This window comes from Cylas formicarius, unplaced genomic scaffold (assembly GCF_029955315.1).
Source record: "Cylas formicarius isolate icCylForm1 unplaced genomic scaffold, icCylForm1.1 PGA_scaffold_9__14_contigs__length_23061073, whole genome shotgun sequence".
Taxonomy (NCBI): domain Eukaryota; kingdom Metazoa; phylum Arthropoda; class Insecta; order Coleoptera; family Brentidae; genus Cylas; species Cylas formicarius.
Genome location: NW_026844365.1, coordinates 15,212,114 through 15,231,104, shown reverse-complemented (window position 1 = coordinate 15,231,104; position 18,991 = coordinate 15,212,114). Strand labels below are relative to the sequence as shown.

Here is an 18,991-nt window from a genome sequence, read left to right as displayed (position 1 = left end):
GCAGCAACTACTGTTCATAGACCTAAAGCTGCAAAGAAACAGAGAAGAATTGAATGCAAATCTTGGATTTTTTTCTGAACTACTGAAGAACAGTTTATGGAGCATCATCCGTGAATAGCGTCACTTAAATTTCATGGCCGCCTTTGCTAGGCCGCTTCTATTTTAATGCAAATATTTGATGGGATAATATTTGTGTATCGATGTTTTTTGGGAAAAACGTATTAAGCGGACGTTAAAGACAAATATTTAAGAACAAACTCTTCTGACGTATGCAATGGTAGTAGCGGAAGTACCAAAAAAAATTTCAGGATTAATTTCGTATCGCATAAGCAAACAGAAGTGAATCACGATTAACTTTTGCTTTCGGGTAATTCCAGCAACAGATAACTAATACTATACTTAAAGGTTACTAGTAAACTTGCTAAAAATGTCTGTAAACATCCGCATATTATTGTTTCTATTTCTGCGGTTGAACCTTAAATGAAACCGAAAGTTGCGACATTTCTGATTTGGGTTTTGCTTAACACTCGGAGAATAAATTACCAAAGCAATAACTAAGAATAACGCAACCACTTACGTGTTGTTTTTAAACAAATAATACAATTTTGAACCGCTTTGAAAGTTGAAATTACAGGATTAACTATAGTTAAATCTAGATAGATAGTGAAATATTTTTTGCAATCATTCATTGAACAGATTTTCGGTACGAACAATAAGCCATTTATTTTCTATAACCATCTCGAAGACCAGGGAGAAACTGATGTTTTTCGTATTTAATTTTTTTCAAAATTAGTTACATTGTTTCATATTCCTCCTCCCTGGTAGTAGACCAACAGGAATTAAGCAATAATTAAGTAAAATTACACATTTTAAACTACATTTTGAATAGTCAACAAAAACGCACCCACCATCTGGAATATATGCAGGCAAACTCATTTTTTTAAGTATTGATACAGAATATCAGGTAAATTTCCTGAGCAGAGCCTTACTATAAAATGCTGACTGGATATAATAGACTCTTTTCTTTTAATATTTATAAGTAGTTGAGGATCGTTCAGTTTTCTTTCATTGAAACACTGAGAAGTTGTCCTCCTTAGGCGTTGAAGTTTCTGTAGCATGGAGTGAGTTCGGAAAATTTCTACAGAATCTGGGTTAGAATATGTCCCTTTTTGTTTATCATTTCTATCTATCACTTTAATATCAACGAGACAAAAATAGCAGTCCTCGTGATAGTTTCGCGCGGACCTTCCAAATGTGCAACAAAATATATATTATATATATTAACCACACGCATAACAAAAAAACGGGAAGATGATTTAGACAGGTGGATACTTGTGATCAGAACTAATATCAATTCACATGTATCTCAAAAACTAAAGCCCATAGAAAAAATCTGGAAACATTTTTGGAATCAACACATTAAATACTTGTTGGATATCCGGCAGCGATTTTTGTTTTCATTTTGTTACCCTGTGCTTAGGGTTGCCAACCATACTGTTAAAAACATTATATTTTATTTCGCTTTTACAAGATTTTTATGAAATTTCTGCTTTCATAAGGTCTTTGGACTGTCTTTCGGCCCAGCATGTGGTCTAAGTGCTGATAACCCAAGTGCAAATTTTGGACATAAGAGATGAAAAGATTTGTAGCAATTTATGAAGGAGAGTTCCATGAAATCAAAAGGCACGTATGAACAAGTGGTTATCACTTCTACCAGCAATAGATATAATTTTGCTTAACTGGAGACCAATTTGTAATTACTTTGTTAGTTTGGATGTTGATTGTCCAATAGTTACTCAGAATTTATTAAAGTTAGATACAGAAGTTGATAATAATATAGTTCATTGTCTTCATCTTCTGTATGCTAGTCACGTATTAAATATTTCCAAGAAACAATTAAACAATTAAAACATTAGAAGCAAATAATGAAACTATTTTAGATGTCTATAACATTCAAAACAACAAAAAGTGTGCTCAGTTACAAAACAAATCTTTAATAATAATAATGGTTTAATTTCAATCAAAGTAACTGGCTTTCTTTATTCGATCATTTGTCATTAAAATCTCAGATACAGGACAGATTTTGAGTCATTTGTAAGTCAACACTTCACAACAATTTAAAAATATTTGTGAATTGGTGTCATATCTAAAGCTTTGTAGCTATAGCCTTATATCATTTTAGTTTTCACCTGAAGAGTGGAGAAGCTTTATGAACACTTTAAAAAATAATCATAAATTGTTAAACTGTGCAAAAAAACTCGAAAAAATATGTTTTTCAAAGTTTTAAAAAATAAAATACGGTTTACTTTTTTCAAATACTATAACCCTACCTGTGGTATAAGTGAAAATTTGTCAGAACGGTCCCCCATGCCAATGGCAACAGCAAAAAGAAAAAAAAACGGCCATTAAGGATTTTCATTTTCGAAAGCGGCAGGCATAAAAGAAAAGAAATCCGCTTACTTATTCGCCCAAAGGGCGCGGTACCCGAATGCTTTACGCATATAAATTTAAAACGGCTGAAAATTATAGCCCAGCGATGCGAACCTGCGTAAAATATGGGTATTTTTTTTTCAACAAATAATAAGAGAAAGCCGTTTCGTGCGTCCTCGTTGCGTTGATCGTTTTATTATCAAAAACGAAACACTAAAATATTGTTCGGAGAATCTTCAAATTTAATGGTTTATTTAATACGGTGACTGTTTATTTTACTGCGTTAGCCGAAGTCAGTTTATTGTTTAAAATAAACCGTGTTAATTGGGATGACATTAGAAAAAAACTAACTAATTTGGACGCTGGAGAATAGGACCTATAATCAACCAGAAATATAAAATAAAAATTACGTTTTTATGTTTAAAATTTACATTTTTTTTAAATTGTTTATTTCTATCCATTATTCGCAATGCTTATATGACTATTTGGTGTATGACGAATTTATATTCCATTCTGGAAAGTTGTGATTAGCTCACTAACGCCAAATTAGAGTTAGAGTTATCAAAACCAAATGGGGTTTTTCAAAAATCTGCACTGCAAAAAACGTATCTTCAATTTTCATAGAATTTCATTATAGTAAATTAGAGTCGAATCGCATCATCAATCATCAAATAAGTGTAATTCAGATTTTTGAAAAACCCGGTTGGCTTTGATGCCATCATTATATACGAATTTAATGGAAGCATAGAACAGAATAAAGAATATCTATGCTATGCTTGTTAATGCGAGAGAATAATGTAATTAAACAAAAACTAATAGAGAATAATATGAAAATAGATAAATTGTATTATTATTTTCTGCATTTGTAAGTTTTAGTTATCATGTTCCGAGTACTCCGATGCACTATAGTCATTGGAGTCAAGAGAAATAATGAGGGGTTCTACAGTGTTTTCTGGCATGCTATCAACTTCCCAGATTGTTTCTTCTATTTTAATCACATGCTCGCCGCGCTTACTCCAATTTTCACAATCCAGTGTCTTTGTTGCTTTTTGCAAGTAGGTTTCATTTTAAAAGTGTTAAAATTGAAAGTCCAAACACAGTTATAATAGTAAAGAAACACTTTTACGTCATCGATTTAATTTGATATCACATAAATGGTATCTTCTTCTATCAGTATTATGTGTAAATACCATATACGATGACGTATATATATATATATATATATATATATATATATATATATATATATATATATATATATATATATATATATATATATATATATATATATATATATATATATATATACGTTTATATCTTATATTTTGCGTCTCGTTTCTATATAGAAATTGCCTTGCCTGTCTAAAAACCCATTCATTCGCCAACATATTCTACGGGACAAAACTCACAGTGATACGGCAGACGGAGGTAGAAAGTATATTTCGTTTTGAAGCGATACACCATCCACCATCACAAAATTCATACTTGCTTGAATCACAGACAACGAAATTGTTAAATATTAGAACACATTTATCAGTTTCAAACATTAGAAAATAATCGAATAGTTAGAAAATTAAAATGGAACCAGCAACAATCAAATAGCGTGTTTCACTATAAAATACTCACTCCTTTGTGGAACATAAAACAATTTTAAATTAATGTTAAATATAATAACAACACAGGTAACTCACTTACTAGTAAAGCTTGCAATACTCTAAGACACCGTTTATGTGGTATCAAATTACTTTAAAAATGAATGAGTTATTACAAACATATTTGAATCAAAATCAACTTCATAGTTTGTTAAAAAGATAAATTTTTTGTCTTGGTTCTACACCGTAACTATGTGTCAAAGAAATTGGAAGACGCGCAGTAATATTCATAATATTTTATAGCTCGAATTCCTGGATGCAGTAAATAAAGCAAGATTCTTATCTCATCCTGTTTGCCACACCAGACTTTCATATAATTTTACAAGAAATAAACAGGTTTTATTATTGTTATTTTTTAACATTTGTTTAAAGCCATTCAGTTTTATGACCTTTAGTGTACTGGAAGGAGATTGTCAATTAAGGGAATTACATACGAGCCTACGAGAGAGACGGATATCGTTTCGAGAAATTGGAAATAAAATTGACTGGAATGCTACAAGAATAAGTGTAAGCGAAACACGGTTCCCAAGCTTAGTGCCATTAAAGACCGTTTCGACACAACCAGCGCAATCAAACATAAGGATAGGTAGGGTAGAAATTGGCAAGAAAAAAGATTCTCTATCTCTATTAGTTCACCAAATGCAACGCCAACAAATTGGAACAAGCATACCGAATTTGTTATTTTAAATATTTACCATGTCTTGAGGGTGTTTTGTAGACTTAATTCTTCTCCAAATAAAAAATAGGAGGGGCCAGATCCGGCGTTTTTGGTCGCCATCTTATAGGAAAAATTTTCTTAAATAAATTTTAACACGCTCTTGTTGTATCATGACCTTCAACTTGCAATATTATTTATTTATTTATTTACTTACGATATAACCAACTTACATAACTGTTACAAACATTAAAGGCAAAGAGAGAGGAAGACAGCAGTATAACAGCCAGAAACAAGAACAAAATATTACAATAACAATAAACAGAATTAAGGGGTACCACTCAAAGAGAACCCATCAGAGCGGAGGCTGCCGACAAAAGGATCAAGCTCTAGACAGTTGCACGCTTTCAGCATTCTAGTAAGGGGTGAATAAACTTCATAATTTGGGCCATACGGAACATTGAGTTATCACAGTTTCTGTAATATGCGTTCAATTGTATGCTAACCATTCAGAATCTTAAAGAGAAAAACAAAATCACTCTGAAATCTTCTGGTTTGAAGAGAATCAATATTGAAGACTTTAGTTACAATACTGTAGTTGATCTGGTACCCATTATAGATATTGATATCCGCCTTTGAAGCCAAAGATCTTAAAAATACTTTCTGAAAGGCTTCAATGTTATCCGTATGGCACGCATAATATGGAGATCATATCACAGATGCATACTCCAGTCTAGAGCGAACCAAAGAGATATAAAGGAGTTTAAAGCAATGTGGAGTAACTTGGCCACTATTGCGTACAACAAACCCAACGACTCGCATAGACCTGTTTACCACTTCTGCAAAATGTGTCACAGAACTTTAGTGTTAGTGACGGCCTTGATCTCGACTCCATCAATGCTATATCCGCAACAAAAGATACTACGACTCCAAAACTACACCAACAATTTCATTTATAAGTTAAAAAGGACGGGTCCGGTGTGAGAACCTTGGGGGACACCCGAAAATATATCAATTTTACCTGAGACATAATTATTAACACGAACTAACTGAGTGTAGACATAATCCACATGACCAAACTCCTCAAATCGTTCGATAAAAATTGGTAGGTGAGTAAATTTGTTTTGGTAGATCTACCCTGTACAAATCCAGACTGTTGACCAGCCAGAATTCCTCTGCCACGAAAGTCTCTCACAAAATAACTTATCTAGCAATTTAGGAACCACCGACTCTATACAAACGCCTCTATAATTAGCGACATCGCTCTTATCACCACTCTCGTGAATCGGTACCAAATAGCTCACTTTCTAAAAGTCAGGAAAAATACTTGAAAGCACTTCCCTCTTCATCGGACGCAACTCATGTTAAATAAAACAAAACTGCAGTGGCGTACGTACAAAAAAACATTATATAACCGACGCCATAAAATAACCATAGAGAAAAGGACAGCCGTTATTAACATAAAAATGAGGAATCTGGTCCCGTTTGTGGGTAACCTTCGGGTAAGTTTTTTTTCCGCCATTCGGAATAAATTTGGAAACGAACATCCGCCGCGCGACCTTTAAAATCGGCAGGCGGCCATAAATACCCCAACGCGTCTAACCGCAACATTCCCGAAGGCCCACCCGCAGAACATCGTGACTCAGCAACGACACCACCTGCCTGACGAGGATATTTTGCGCCCGACATAGGAAACGCCCACAGATAACACTTCCGACTAAGCGTTTTACAATACTTTCCCTCCGCACTTTCTCCTATCACGTTTGGTACCATCAAATATCAAAGCGCGTGTATGTAGCAAATATTCACGGATATTTTACGATCGGACGGAGTGAAACGACGACGTGTTTAATGATATTTTTATTACCGCTATGTGTATGTACAAAAGATGACGACTGTACAGTTGATGCGTGTTTACAAAATGCTTACGCTTATTACAGACTTGTTTCACCTCTCTTGTTTATTTTTAAACTAGTATATCGAAATTACGCGAGTATTTAACGCTTGGCATCGAGAAATCAATCACCCTGTAAGAATAAAAAGCCGATTCCGTCTCTATTTGGGTACCCCGTACGTTTGGAAGCCGGTCTGATAGAAATTGGACCCTTCCGACTGGTAGTTGACCCCGGAGTCGCCGCTCCTGGCCAAGGTACTGACTGCAACTTCAGAGTTGTCTACCGCGTTCTGAGACGCATCGTCCGTCGAGGAAGCTTCCGTAGAAGCCTCCTCCTCGGGCGCAGACTCTTCCGCGGGACTCGAAACAACAGCAGCGGGACTAGAAGATTCCACGCTAACCCCAGCGCCAGCTGGCGATTCGGTACTGCCGACGTTGAAGCCGAATTTGGCTTGCAGCAAATTGGCGTTTCCTCCCGACAATCCGACTTGACCCAAACCTCCAACTCCGGCTCCGAACACCCTCAATGAATCTGCCGAATTCCCACCGAATGTTACGGGCGTTGGGGTACTGCTACCGAAGCCTCCAAAACCGACGACTTCGGGTTGGTTCGATACCACGCCTCCAAAGCTTTTAATTTCGGGCGCGGATACAGAGTTTCCTCCAAAACCCACAAATCCTTGACCCTCGGATTGCGACAAAGACCCAAAACTACCTGACGGTAATTCGGGTTGGCTGGAGATGATCGCGTTCCTTCCTTCTAGACCGAAACCGGAAAAACCAGATTCAGCCTGGCTTCCGACTCCAGCTGGCACCGAGGCAGAATCCAAAGCGTTGGCGCTTTCGAAGTTGGGGCTAACAGAAACACCGTACTGGCTTTGAAGCTTCGCGACAGCTTCTTCAGCTTCCTTTTGCGACTTGTATTTGATGAAGAATACTTCCGGTTTGGTAGGCTTAGCGGGTTGCGACGGTTGCACGTTGATGGTGGCCTGTGCGTCGGGTTTCTTAACCAGGACGTAGACCAAAGTCTTTTCTTCGTTGGCTGGCGGCGCGGGAATGTTGATCGGAAGCTGAGATTTATAAGTCGGCGCCTTGATGAAGATAATCTTGTACGATTTCTGGGCGGCTTGGGCCGGTAAATTAATGCGAGGTTTCACTTCCTCTTCCGGCTCTTCCGGGGCAGCGAAGAAGTACAAATGCTTGGACACTTGGGTTTTCTGTTCTTCGTTACCGACTTGGGCATCGTTCGACGCTCCAAACGCGTCGTCTATGGATCCTCCAGATGTTTTGCCGACGACACTTTGTCCGAATCCAGCGAAACCCGAAGCCGAAGCGCCAGGAAAACTGGCAGAGTTGAAACCCGATCCGAAACCAAAGGATTGAGGTTGCGAGTACTGAAGCACATTGACCGAAGGTTTGGGAGTAGAAAATTGACCGTCAGCTACGGAAACGCCAGAGACACCGGCCGACGCTACTGCCGGAGCTGGGGTAGAGAATTGGAATGCCGATAGATCAGCGCTGGGCGCTGGAGTAGAGAACTGGAAATTAGACACGTCCACGCTCGGTGCTGGGGTCGAAAATTGGAAGTTGGAGACGTCGACGCTTGGAGACGGGTTGGAGAATCCGGCGCTTTGGAACGATACACCCTGTTGGGCACTGGGAAGACCAAACTGCGCGGAAACTGGTGCTTGGAATGATCCGGGTTGTTGTATATTGGAAAAACTCAGCTGCGACGATGCGGGACTATTTGCGAACGCCTTCAAGTAGTCCTGGTTGTACTGGTCGAAAGACTTCGCCGATCCGAAACCCTCGAACGAAGGAAGGCCCTGGACGGAACCTTGGGGCACTCCGTAACTACTCAACGGGGTGCCGTAAGTTTCCGCGGGTTTTTGGTACGCGTAGCCCGGATGTTGTAAGTGACTGACGTCCGCGTTGGCTAAAGCCACAAAAGCGACCAGCTGCAAGAAAACACACGATGCACCGAATCGTCACAGATCACCGAAACGCAGTACTTACCAGCAAGATCTTCATGGTTAATGGGTCAGGAAGAACTATCGATCGGGATATGATAATTAAAAGTATTTATAAGGTCCCCACCTAAACGGTGGACATCCTTAAGCCAAGGTTACGATACACAAGTTAACATTTAGACTTTATAAAAAAACCACTAAAAATCATCACCTTGCGTTAATCTCGTATGTGGATTGGAAATAATCATAATAAAATCATTCACCTCGCCTGATGAATGACCAGCGGCGCGCGCTAAAGTGGTTAACACCATATTACACGGGAGACGAAAATTTGCTGACAATGATCTGGTCCAATAATGATTAACTTAATGATAAGTCTACCGAAAGCCTTTTTTGAGCTAATCTATAACTATATCGGAAACTGCTTAGCTCGCAAAAGCTAGGAAGTGAAAAATATTACCGGAAATATTTGCGAGAGTTTTTTATATTTACAAGTAATCAGAGTATATAAAATTGGGTTGATTTTTTAAATTTTTTCTTCTAATTTTAAAAGTAGAAAAATTGTTAATTTTGTGACACTAATAGATTTATAATTCTTTATGGCCGACCAATTTATTTATGTTACATTTTTTTTATCCTTGACAATATTTGTTCTTTTTTATTAATTTAGTTTAATATGATTGAAATTACATTTTAAACATAAAGTAAATTAATATTTCAGAAATTCTGCTACATTAGCTACATTTGTCTGCATATTATTTATAATTCACTCTATTTGCGGAACCTAAATTAATTGTTCAAATTCGTCCTACGTATAAGTTTAAATACTATCATAGTGGGAAAAACAGTAAAATGGCAATAAATATCATAACATAAAAATGGGGCATTTACAGATTTTGCAAAATTTTAATATATTTTGATATAGTTTTTCATATGAAAATAATTTAATTATATAATTTTTTCAACAAATAATAATTTTCCATAACTCAATAAAAAAAAGTAAAACATTTATTCAATTCGTAAAATTTATTAGACGAGAAATACATTAGTTTGTTAGCTTTTTGTTATTGCAAAATTTGCTTTGCAAAATGTCAAAATGTCAAACAAAACCGTTTTTATGTGCGTCGTTGGCCAGGCTGATTTGTGCTGATCGTTGTTTTTGGTTCTTGGTTGCAAAAATACGAATTAGAAGGTAAGACTTGAACCTTTCTATCATGTATTTTCATATCTATAACTTAGTGCTGATATACGTGCCTTAAAATGTACTTAATTAGGCTTATTTTCCTGCAGAAACTTTTGATTAGTATGTTTAATTTACGGCTGGGTACAATTTTTAAATATTAATGGCGTCCTAGTATACAATGGCTCAGTTTTCGTAAGTACACAATGGATCATGATCCATTGTGTACCCAATAGAATGAGAGTTGGTCGTAAATTAATTTTTGAGTTTTAGATGTTTTTTTTTTCACGCAGTGTTTGTTTCCAGAATGCCACGTCCAGAAAGGCCGCGAACAAGAGGGAACACTACCGCAGCTAGTATGAAGGCAGCTTTATTAAGAATTGAAATGGGTGATAGCCTCCGCAAAGTGTCTGGAACAACTGGAATTCCGTTTACAACATTAAGACGGTATTATTTTAAGTCAAAAGCACAGGGCACATAAATAAATAAATAAATTTCGAGTTCCCAATGTGCCCGACATATCTTTCGTGAAAGAAGATGACGTCAAATTGATATTATCAAAGCCAATTTGTAGTGACAGTACCTCAAGACAGCAGTCTTTCTATAGTTTCCCATTAGATTTATCTGCCCTCAACGTTAATTAAGTCATTTTTTAATTCTGTTTGTTTGTTTATTACTATGATCTCTAATATCAGAAGTTATGTTTATGTCGATTGTTATTGCGCCTAGATGTAAGAAATCCACAATATTTTCAATTTTAATTTAAGTTTCGTTGTGTTCTTTTTTTCTAGTCCTTAGGTCAGATAGTTTTGTTACTGGTTATGACCTAGAGAATCAAGAAGCTGTCATTTATGTTTTGTTCAAGTTTAGTCGTTACCAAAGTGATATGTCTTTAGTTATTACTAAAAGAATGAGTTATCATTTACCTATTCGTACTTGACTTATTAGTACCTAGTCTCAAAATATAGTTGCTAATTATAATCTAGCGAATAAGGGATTTGTCAACCAATTACTTATATACCTGAATTTATTTTATTTTTATAAATATAAATAAAAAATTATATCCATTTTAGTATGTCCATTCTTTAATACTTATAAAAATAATTATCCATTGTGTACTCCAGTGATCCATTGTTTACTTAGGGGTGAGCCATTGTACCCTAACCTTAGTACACAATGGATCATTTGCAAACTTAAAAAAAAATGGTCGTCATGATGCAACCAACCTATTATGTCAAAAAGTAATCGTGGGTAATTAAAGTAGTGTAGCCATAGTTTGTTGAAAATAAAATGAAAAGTTATAACTTTCATAACTTTTTTGCTACAGCGTGTCAAACAAAAGTTGATCCCTTGTTGCCACCTTCACCCTATATACATATATATATATATATATATATATATATATATATATATATATATATATATATATATATATATATATATATATATATATATATATATATATATATATATATATATATATATGGATATCTATATCCAACAAAGGAATTAACAAAATCTGAAGTATTGTTTGGTTAAATTAGTCTGTCATGCAAAAAGTTTCATAAACAACATTTTAGTCACGAAAACATACACTGAGTAATCAAAGTAATCAAATAAATCAAATCGAATCAGTGATTAAAGTTGAAAATATCCAATGGCTCCCACCCTATTACTAAAGTATCGAAAAAGCTCTATATGATTAGCGACAGTAAATTTTGAAGTCAATCCGACATAATCATTAACCAATTAACTAATTAACAATTTTATTAATGAGAACATTAATCTCTACAATTATTGATTGATTATTGAGAGCGAGAAAAGAGAAAGATAAAATGAAATCCAACCGATTTTCCGCAACAGCACGGCAGCCGGGAAAACTTATTTTGAATTTTTAACATTTTCGTTGTGGGGCATATTAAGGGTAAGTCCCAAGATCTACACCAATGGGCGATCGGTTAAGACATTACGTAATAGGGAATAAATTGATGAATAAACATAAATACGTGAAAAATGTGATCTACTGGGTGTCCAGGACCGAACTACGCTCCGCACGCAGACGGTCGCGATATTTCTTGTTTGGTTTTAATTAATTTGGGAAGATTTTCGTAATGTTTGCCGAACTAATTGGATTTGAAAGACGACGTCATTTAACGTTCGTTTCCTTTGACGGCATTATATAAATAATGTTTGACTATTAGTACGGAAACTCGTAGTAATCCTCTTAAAAGACAAAGATTAATTAAGAAGGGAAATTAATTGGAAACGTCGACGATGCTTATTTTATTTGATTACGTAAGAGTTAAGTCAAGATTTGTCTGTGTTCGCATAAAACTTAAACAAATAATTTAATATTTAAACAAATGCCGCCTGTAATGTAATTTATTTATATGACATTATTTTTTTTTTTTTTGGTTACAGGGGGGACGGTGTAAAAAACAACCCTGTGTAGATATTAAAATAAAATGGGATAATAAATATTTCAATTTAATGTTTTGTATTAAATTGGGAAAAAGTAAAATTTAATATTTTTGTATTTTTGGATATCCCGAACAACAAAACATACTCTTGGCATGGCGAATCTTATTATTACAGCAAGTAAATATTCACTTTTTCCATATCTTTCATTTTTTAGTACACTTGACATCTTGTTTGCTGCATCCGTCGGAATACTATATGTTTCTAATAATATTGAATAAGATAATTGGTTAACAGAGTATGAAAGAGTTTTTACTCAATTCAAAAAATTAACCAAAACAAAACATACACAATATCGTAAAAAATAACAGGCATATATAAATTTTATGGCAATTTCAAAATAAAACTAGATTTGCCTCACCAATTTGGAAAATTTTGGGTAGTATTATTATAACCAACAAGGATATCCAAATTCCCGCATTTGATTTCTTTTTGCTCTAATGTATAAGAAAAGTAATCTAGATATCTTAAGAACCACTTACTAAAAAATCGTAGGTCTTGAAAATGCCTTAGGGTGATGAGCATTTTTATCAATCAGTTTCAGTCAATCTTAAATATATTCCATCCTCCGCCATTCTAGACTGCTGGGCACCTATAATTTGGTACTTTCATCCGGCTCCCTTACATAATATCGAAGTGCTGGGACAAAAGAGCTCTGAAGAATGTCAGTATCAGTATCTTAGGAAAATTGTTCAAGTAATTTTTTAGTCACACCGAATTGAATTTGGAAATTGAAAATTTTAATATAATTTAATTTTCTATTTAAGTTTTTGTAAAAAAAATCGACACTGACTCTATATTTTTATAATATAATTTATATAATTGCTTTATTTTATCAAACCGTTACCTACTATTTTTTATATCTAGTTTTTATTCAATTCATCCGCTATAATAGAACAACCTTGCTCTTTGAAGATGGGCCAAAGCGATTAAACATTCAAATTATCAACGAAATTAAATAAAATGACCATCGTCAATTTAGAAAAAAAAATGCCTTTCGACTGCCCGAAATGTGTTCGAGTGGTATTTTGATTTACGTGGTTGTTGTTTTTTTTGCACTCGCAGGAGGACCTCAGGCGAAGCATAAATTCAATTTTAAGCACCCATCAGGAACGAAATCTTGACATTTTGTCCGAAAATTATTAATTTACGCAAATCTTTTGAGAGTCTGGGTTAAAATTGAAGCCAATAAAAGTGAGAATATTTTAAATTAATTCCCCAAATCAAGGCCAAGTTTTCGAGATTGCGGCTCAGGTCCGTCACAAGTTGTTTCCTTGTCGATTTAGGTATACTAGAACGACATTAATGACCACAATTCTTTCCTTTAATCATGCAAATAGCTAAGAATAATCAGAAAACAGTGCCACAGATCTTAGCTAGTCGTCAATAATTTGTTTAATATTATAAATGCCTATGTGTATCCCTCCGGGAGGAAGAAGAGTATCAGTTGATTGATGACATAGACATTCGTAGACATAACGACCAAAACCCCAACAATCCTAAAGGTAAGGACAGTATATTAGGTATATTAACTTCTAAGGTCACTAATAAATGTTTCTAATGCTTTCTACTGTACAAGGTCAACAAATATGTCTAAAGTTACATTTTATGGGTTCAGTCTGACGATTAACACAGTATTCATTTGACTGCATGTTCAAAAGGCATTAAAATTTGTATATCTACTCATAGTATTAAGGCTTGCAGTGCAAGGACATTTTCAATGCATCCATAACATTGACATGGAAAAAAGCAAAGTTTTTTGAGAAAAACAACGTTATTCGATATCTATAAAAAAATAATTTATTTGTCACCGTTTGAATTTTCTATCTTACAACCTAAGGGGATATAAAATATATAAAATTCGAAAAAATATATATATATATATACATAAAACTACGAGTCTATACACATTGCTGGTAACTGCGGGTAAAAAAAAGTCTACGGCAAATATCACGGGATTATTCACACGACCACATCATCACGATAACGAGCGTTGAGATATAAAAAAATATCTAAAAATTAAAAAAGTAAAACATAAACAAAACTTAGTAGGGTCCGCTTTGTCCTGGAGGGCCGTAATTAGTAGCTGGTCGGCTGACACTTGCGGACGACGAAGCTCCACTTGTGGCAAGGCTCACAGAAGATCCTGAAGGTACTCCGTAGGTTCCAGAAACACCTCCACCACTGCCGCCGCCTCCCCCACCTCCGATTGCTCCTCCTCCCAAACCATCACCGCCTCCAATTCCGGATCCACCTCCAATTCCAGCTCCTCCTCCAATTCCAGCTCCTCCTCCAATTCCAGCTCCTCCTCCAATTCCAGCTCCGCCTCCGACACCTCCGCCGCCTCCGGTAACCTCCGATTTCGCCTTGTAGCGGATAAAGTAAACCTCGGGTTTGCTGGGGGCCGTAGGAGCGGCCGTTGGCACGTTGATTTCGGGAGCGTCGTCTGGTTTCTTAACCAAAACGTAAACCAAAGTTTTCTCTTCGTTCTGACCTCCGAGTGCGAACGAGGGGGCGGTTGGTGCAGGAGCGGACGGTGCCTTGATGAAAATGATCTTGTAATGTTTGGTGGCTTGTCCGAGCGATATCGGACGCTGGGGACGCAATTCTTCCGGTTCTGGAGGGGCGACGTGAACGTAGATGTGTTTTTGCACCAATGTGCCACCACCACCGATTATTCCACCGCCGCCACCTCCGCCTCCACCGCCGCCAATGCCTCCTCCGCCAATGAGTCCGCCTCCGCCGCCGCCGCCACCACCTCCTCCTCCTCCGCAGCCGAAGCCGCCACCCAGACCACCGGCGCCGCAACCTCCGCCGCCAATCAGTCCCCCGCCTCCGATTCCGCCTCCAGGAGCTCCATAGCTGCCGCTAGGGGGAGCAGGTTGGGGGTAGCTGTATTGCGGCTTACAGTGGCACAGTGTGGCCACGGAGGCTATTAGCTACGATCAAATTTCGTTTATACAAGGGAGAATTTGAGAAACGAAAGACCTTTAGAACATTCAAGTTTCTTCAACTTTTTTTTTCTAGAAACTGAATTTGATTTTGCCCCAAAAAGAGCCATCTGTTCTATTGGCCTTACAAAATAATTGGGTTGTATTTTGGTGCCCACTCCAACAACATCTTATTAACTATGTGCAATAAATAGGGTGTTACTCGGCACTGAAAAGATGAATGTCTCACTAGTCCCAAGAAAAAAATTTTATACGAAAACCAATTATGTTAGATGTTTTGATTTGTTTTTAGAGTCAAAAGGAATTGTGATAAAAACAGAAAATGGTAATATGATTCGAGACAGAAAAGTAAAATTACTGATTGTTACTGGAATTGTGAATTGGGTCTCTCAAAAAACTACACTCTGATGTAATGATAATAACGATATCTGGTAAAAACTTGAATGCCTTCTGACATTTAAACAGTAAAGATGGAAACCAAACAGGATAAAATTTCAGCTCTCTGGAAATATTTTAGAAGAATGTGCTCAACAGTAACATTTTAATGAATGCTCTCACACCTGGAGTGGCCAAGGTCCTTGGTAGTCCGGAAACATTTTTCAAAATTTGAAATTTTTCGCTAGCCGTATTTAAATAAGTGTTAAATAAATATTAAACAAAGTTTTTAGAGAAATTAAATTTGTTGATAACATATAAATAAAAATACACAATATTTAGATATTAAAATTTCTGGATCATTGCTGAAAGTATTTCTCGGTCATTATTTCAGATGTTGATTAGTTAATACTGATCGCCAGTTGGAATTCATAAATTTTATTTTAAAATACCTTCTGAATATTTAAATAACTTGGCAAGCGGCTTTTTTAGGATACTTCGATTCTGGTAGAAATTTCCAAAATTCTATAATCTGTGTCGACTTATATTTTAATGGTAGACTTGGACATTAAATCAAATTCTCCAGATGGTTTTTTGACTCATAATTATACAATACAATAATATAATATTGGAAATGGAAGAAAACTCCTTGAAGTCCTCAAACCTATTTTGGAATTCCGTAAATATTCATTCTGGTTTTTTTATGTACCTGTTGAGTGTATTTTATTTCATATTGAGACTTTTTTTTTAATTCGAGGAAAACAACAAAACGTTTTATTTTTAATGTCATTTTCAAAAAGTTGGAAATTAGTTTGAAAATTAAATATACACTTTGAGAGGTCAGATAATATTTTCTTTGCCGGCAATTTTAAATTTAGTGATTGCAAACGTTTCATTTCGAATAGAACTAATGTTGGTCAAATAAGATAAAACTCTACAATAAAAATATAAGTCGATGCAAATTTCTACAATCGAGATCGATTTATATTTTAATTGTAGATCTGCTTTCATCAACATTCATTTTAACTATCCAGATGGCTTCTTAACACATAACTATACTGGAAATGGAAGAAAACTCCTTGAAGTCTTGAAACATATTTTGGAATTTCTCCAATATTCATTCTGGCTTTTATATTTACTCGCTGAGTGTATTATATATAACACAAAGATGAAAAGGGAACTCAAGCACATTCATCGAGAGTACTAAATAATCCTAGAGCAAAATTTACACAAATTTTTAGTAATTGTACACAATTCGCATTATATTCAAAAACTCTTTCAAATATATCTGATGAATAACGATGCCCGGATTTATATAGTTATAAAGTTCTTTGGATGTTACGAAAAGATTTTCCTACATAAGTCCAAATTGTTTTTAACACCTAATCTATTGAAAAAATATATTAAAATTAAATGCGTTATAGTAATTTTTTAACTTATCCTGGTTATACTTTGAAAAATGAGAACACAATGGATCAATATGTGAAATAAAATTAAAATTATTAGGGACACCTGATAAAAATGTAAAAAATCATCTTCAGTCTGTAATTAGAAACAGAACTATATTCCATTCGAACTTTTTTGATCGTATCCACCTCAAATTTTTATAAATTCAATCAAAATTCGACAAAATTGTTAATAAAAACGTTAAAATAAGGTTAATAAACAAAAAAAATCAATTTCCCGACTACAGGGAGGAACAAATAAAATGCCGACGACACATATCCGAAAGGGCACTAAAAACACAAACGAACCGCAATATTCTGTTCACTAGTACTCACCACGAATATTTTCATGATTAAATCCAAAGTTGATGTACTACAAGTACCAAAACGGGTGCCCAAAGTCTTTTATACATGATTCAAGTGGCGAAGGGGGGTACTCTCCCATATTACACGTCGTGTCTTCTTCTTCACCATGCCCATCTTCAAGATCTTTGTCGTTTTTAACATTTAACAACAACGGAGAAAATAGGGTCACAACCTCTAGCAATTATTCTTCGGCGAGTGGGGTACGCGCGGGGGCTCCCCTTCGGGCAATTCTCGCGTGTTAAATTGTATAATCCATAATTGATTTCAGGTGACAAAAACATTTAACACTATAATTCATAACGCGTTCTGTTTTAGCGATTGAGAAACGACGGACGCTGGTAATTTATCATAGGTTTTATATGTAATTGCGAATTACTTAAACGGTGACTATGAATTAGGAGATTTTCTATTCGAAAAAACGTTGATTTGGCTTAGCGAAAGCAACGCCTACTGCGAAAATTATTTGAGGTTAATGGGTGATGAATGTTTTATCTACAGGGTGCTCTTGCATTTTTCTCTCAAATTTCAGCCAAATTAAAATCCGAGAATTTAAAAATAAGTGTATCGGTCCTTATTGTCAATTCTGGAACATCCATATCACCAGGATCTGCCACGTTGCCATATTTGCAAAACATGGCAAGAGGTTGAAAATAGTATTCTTATAAATCTGCTGAAGAATGTCTAATAAACAAATTTTTATTTTCATATCTGTTACGAAATTTCAAAACCTCGTCCTAATTACAAAAATCGATCTTTAAAATAATGAACTTAAGGGCAATGTTGCAAATATTAATTTTAAATCCGGCACTACTGATAATCCCTATATACGACACCCATAGGTGAGAGATCCTTGTTCAAATTAAAGCGTAGTTTTTTTTATAATAATCGTTGGGTTCAAGGTCAACAATTAGGTCGACACTAAGCTACAAATATGGGAGAAAATAGAATTGTTATTTCTATTATTTGAAAGCGGTATGTATAAAATATATAAGAGCATCCAACTAAATTATTTTTCCAAAATAAATTTCCATTTCTTCGAAATGCGATGTTTTAAGTTTTATTTTTTTATTTGAAAGTTTTAAATAAAGTTTCTAAATTAAACAGAGGTATTTTTTCCATGTCAATATTGTCCTTTACATTTAGTTAGTGCGAATGATAGGGGTAGTCTAATTCAATCCCATAACATTTAATTTTCTCTTTTTGTTTCTGAGATAAAAAGTAAAAACTTCATATCTCTGCCATATTTGTAGCTTCTTTGTTACTAAGTGTGTATAATACACTACCCTTTTGAAGCACTTTGTACATCTACAGCATCGTGAAACCTCCTTTCACTCTTTCTTTCGTACAACTCTATTGTTGAAAGGAATGTAGATCTATTGTATGCACGTGGAAGCTAGAACCTAGATCCCAAGAGGGATAAGCAATGTTTTGGTCAAGCAACTGATGAAGTCACTTCTAATAATATACCAGATTTAGCACTTCCGCGTCCTTTGGGAAACTCGGTATATTTCTAATGTAAAAACCTCTTTAATGCACAAATACAAATAACATGAAATAAACAATTATTATAACCAATTTATAACCAATTACGTTGG

General features: G+C 35.3%; 3 protein-coding genes across 6 annotated transcripts in view; all 3 read right to left on the bottom strand.

Annotated features, from left to right (window-relative positions):
- LOC132707000 (protein gone early) overlaps positions 1-18,991 on the bottom strand; it is a 126,671-nt gene that overhangs the window by 7,209 nt on the left and 100,471 nt on the right. The gene's annotated exons all lie outside the window — the stretch shown is intronic.
- Positions 6,590-8,752, bottom strand: LOC132707249 (nuclear envelope pore membrane protein POM 121-like). Its single transcript, XM_060679025.1, has 2 exons — positions 8,648-8,752; positions 6,590-8,589 (listed from the first exon to the last, which is right to left on the bottom strand). Exons 1-2 carry the CDS (start codon positions 8,660-8,662, stop codon positions 6,793-6,795), a joined length of 1,812 nt encoding a protein of 603 aa, XP_060535008.1. The 5' UTR covers positions 8,663-8,752; the 3' UTR covers positions 6,590-6,792.
- On the bottom strand, positions 14,034-17,502 carry LOC132707141 (uncharacterized). The gene is made up of 2 exons (XM_060678850.1): positions 17,367-17,502; positions 14,034-15,198 (listed from the first exon to the last, which is right to left on the bottom strand). Exons 1-2 carry the CDS (start codon positions 17,379-17,381, stop codon positions 14,305-14,307), a joined length of 909 nt encoding a protein of 302 aa, XP_060534833.1. The 5' UTR covers positions 17,382-17,502; the 3' UTR covers positions 14,034-14,304.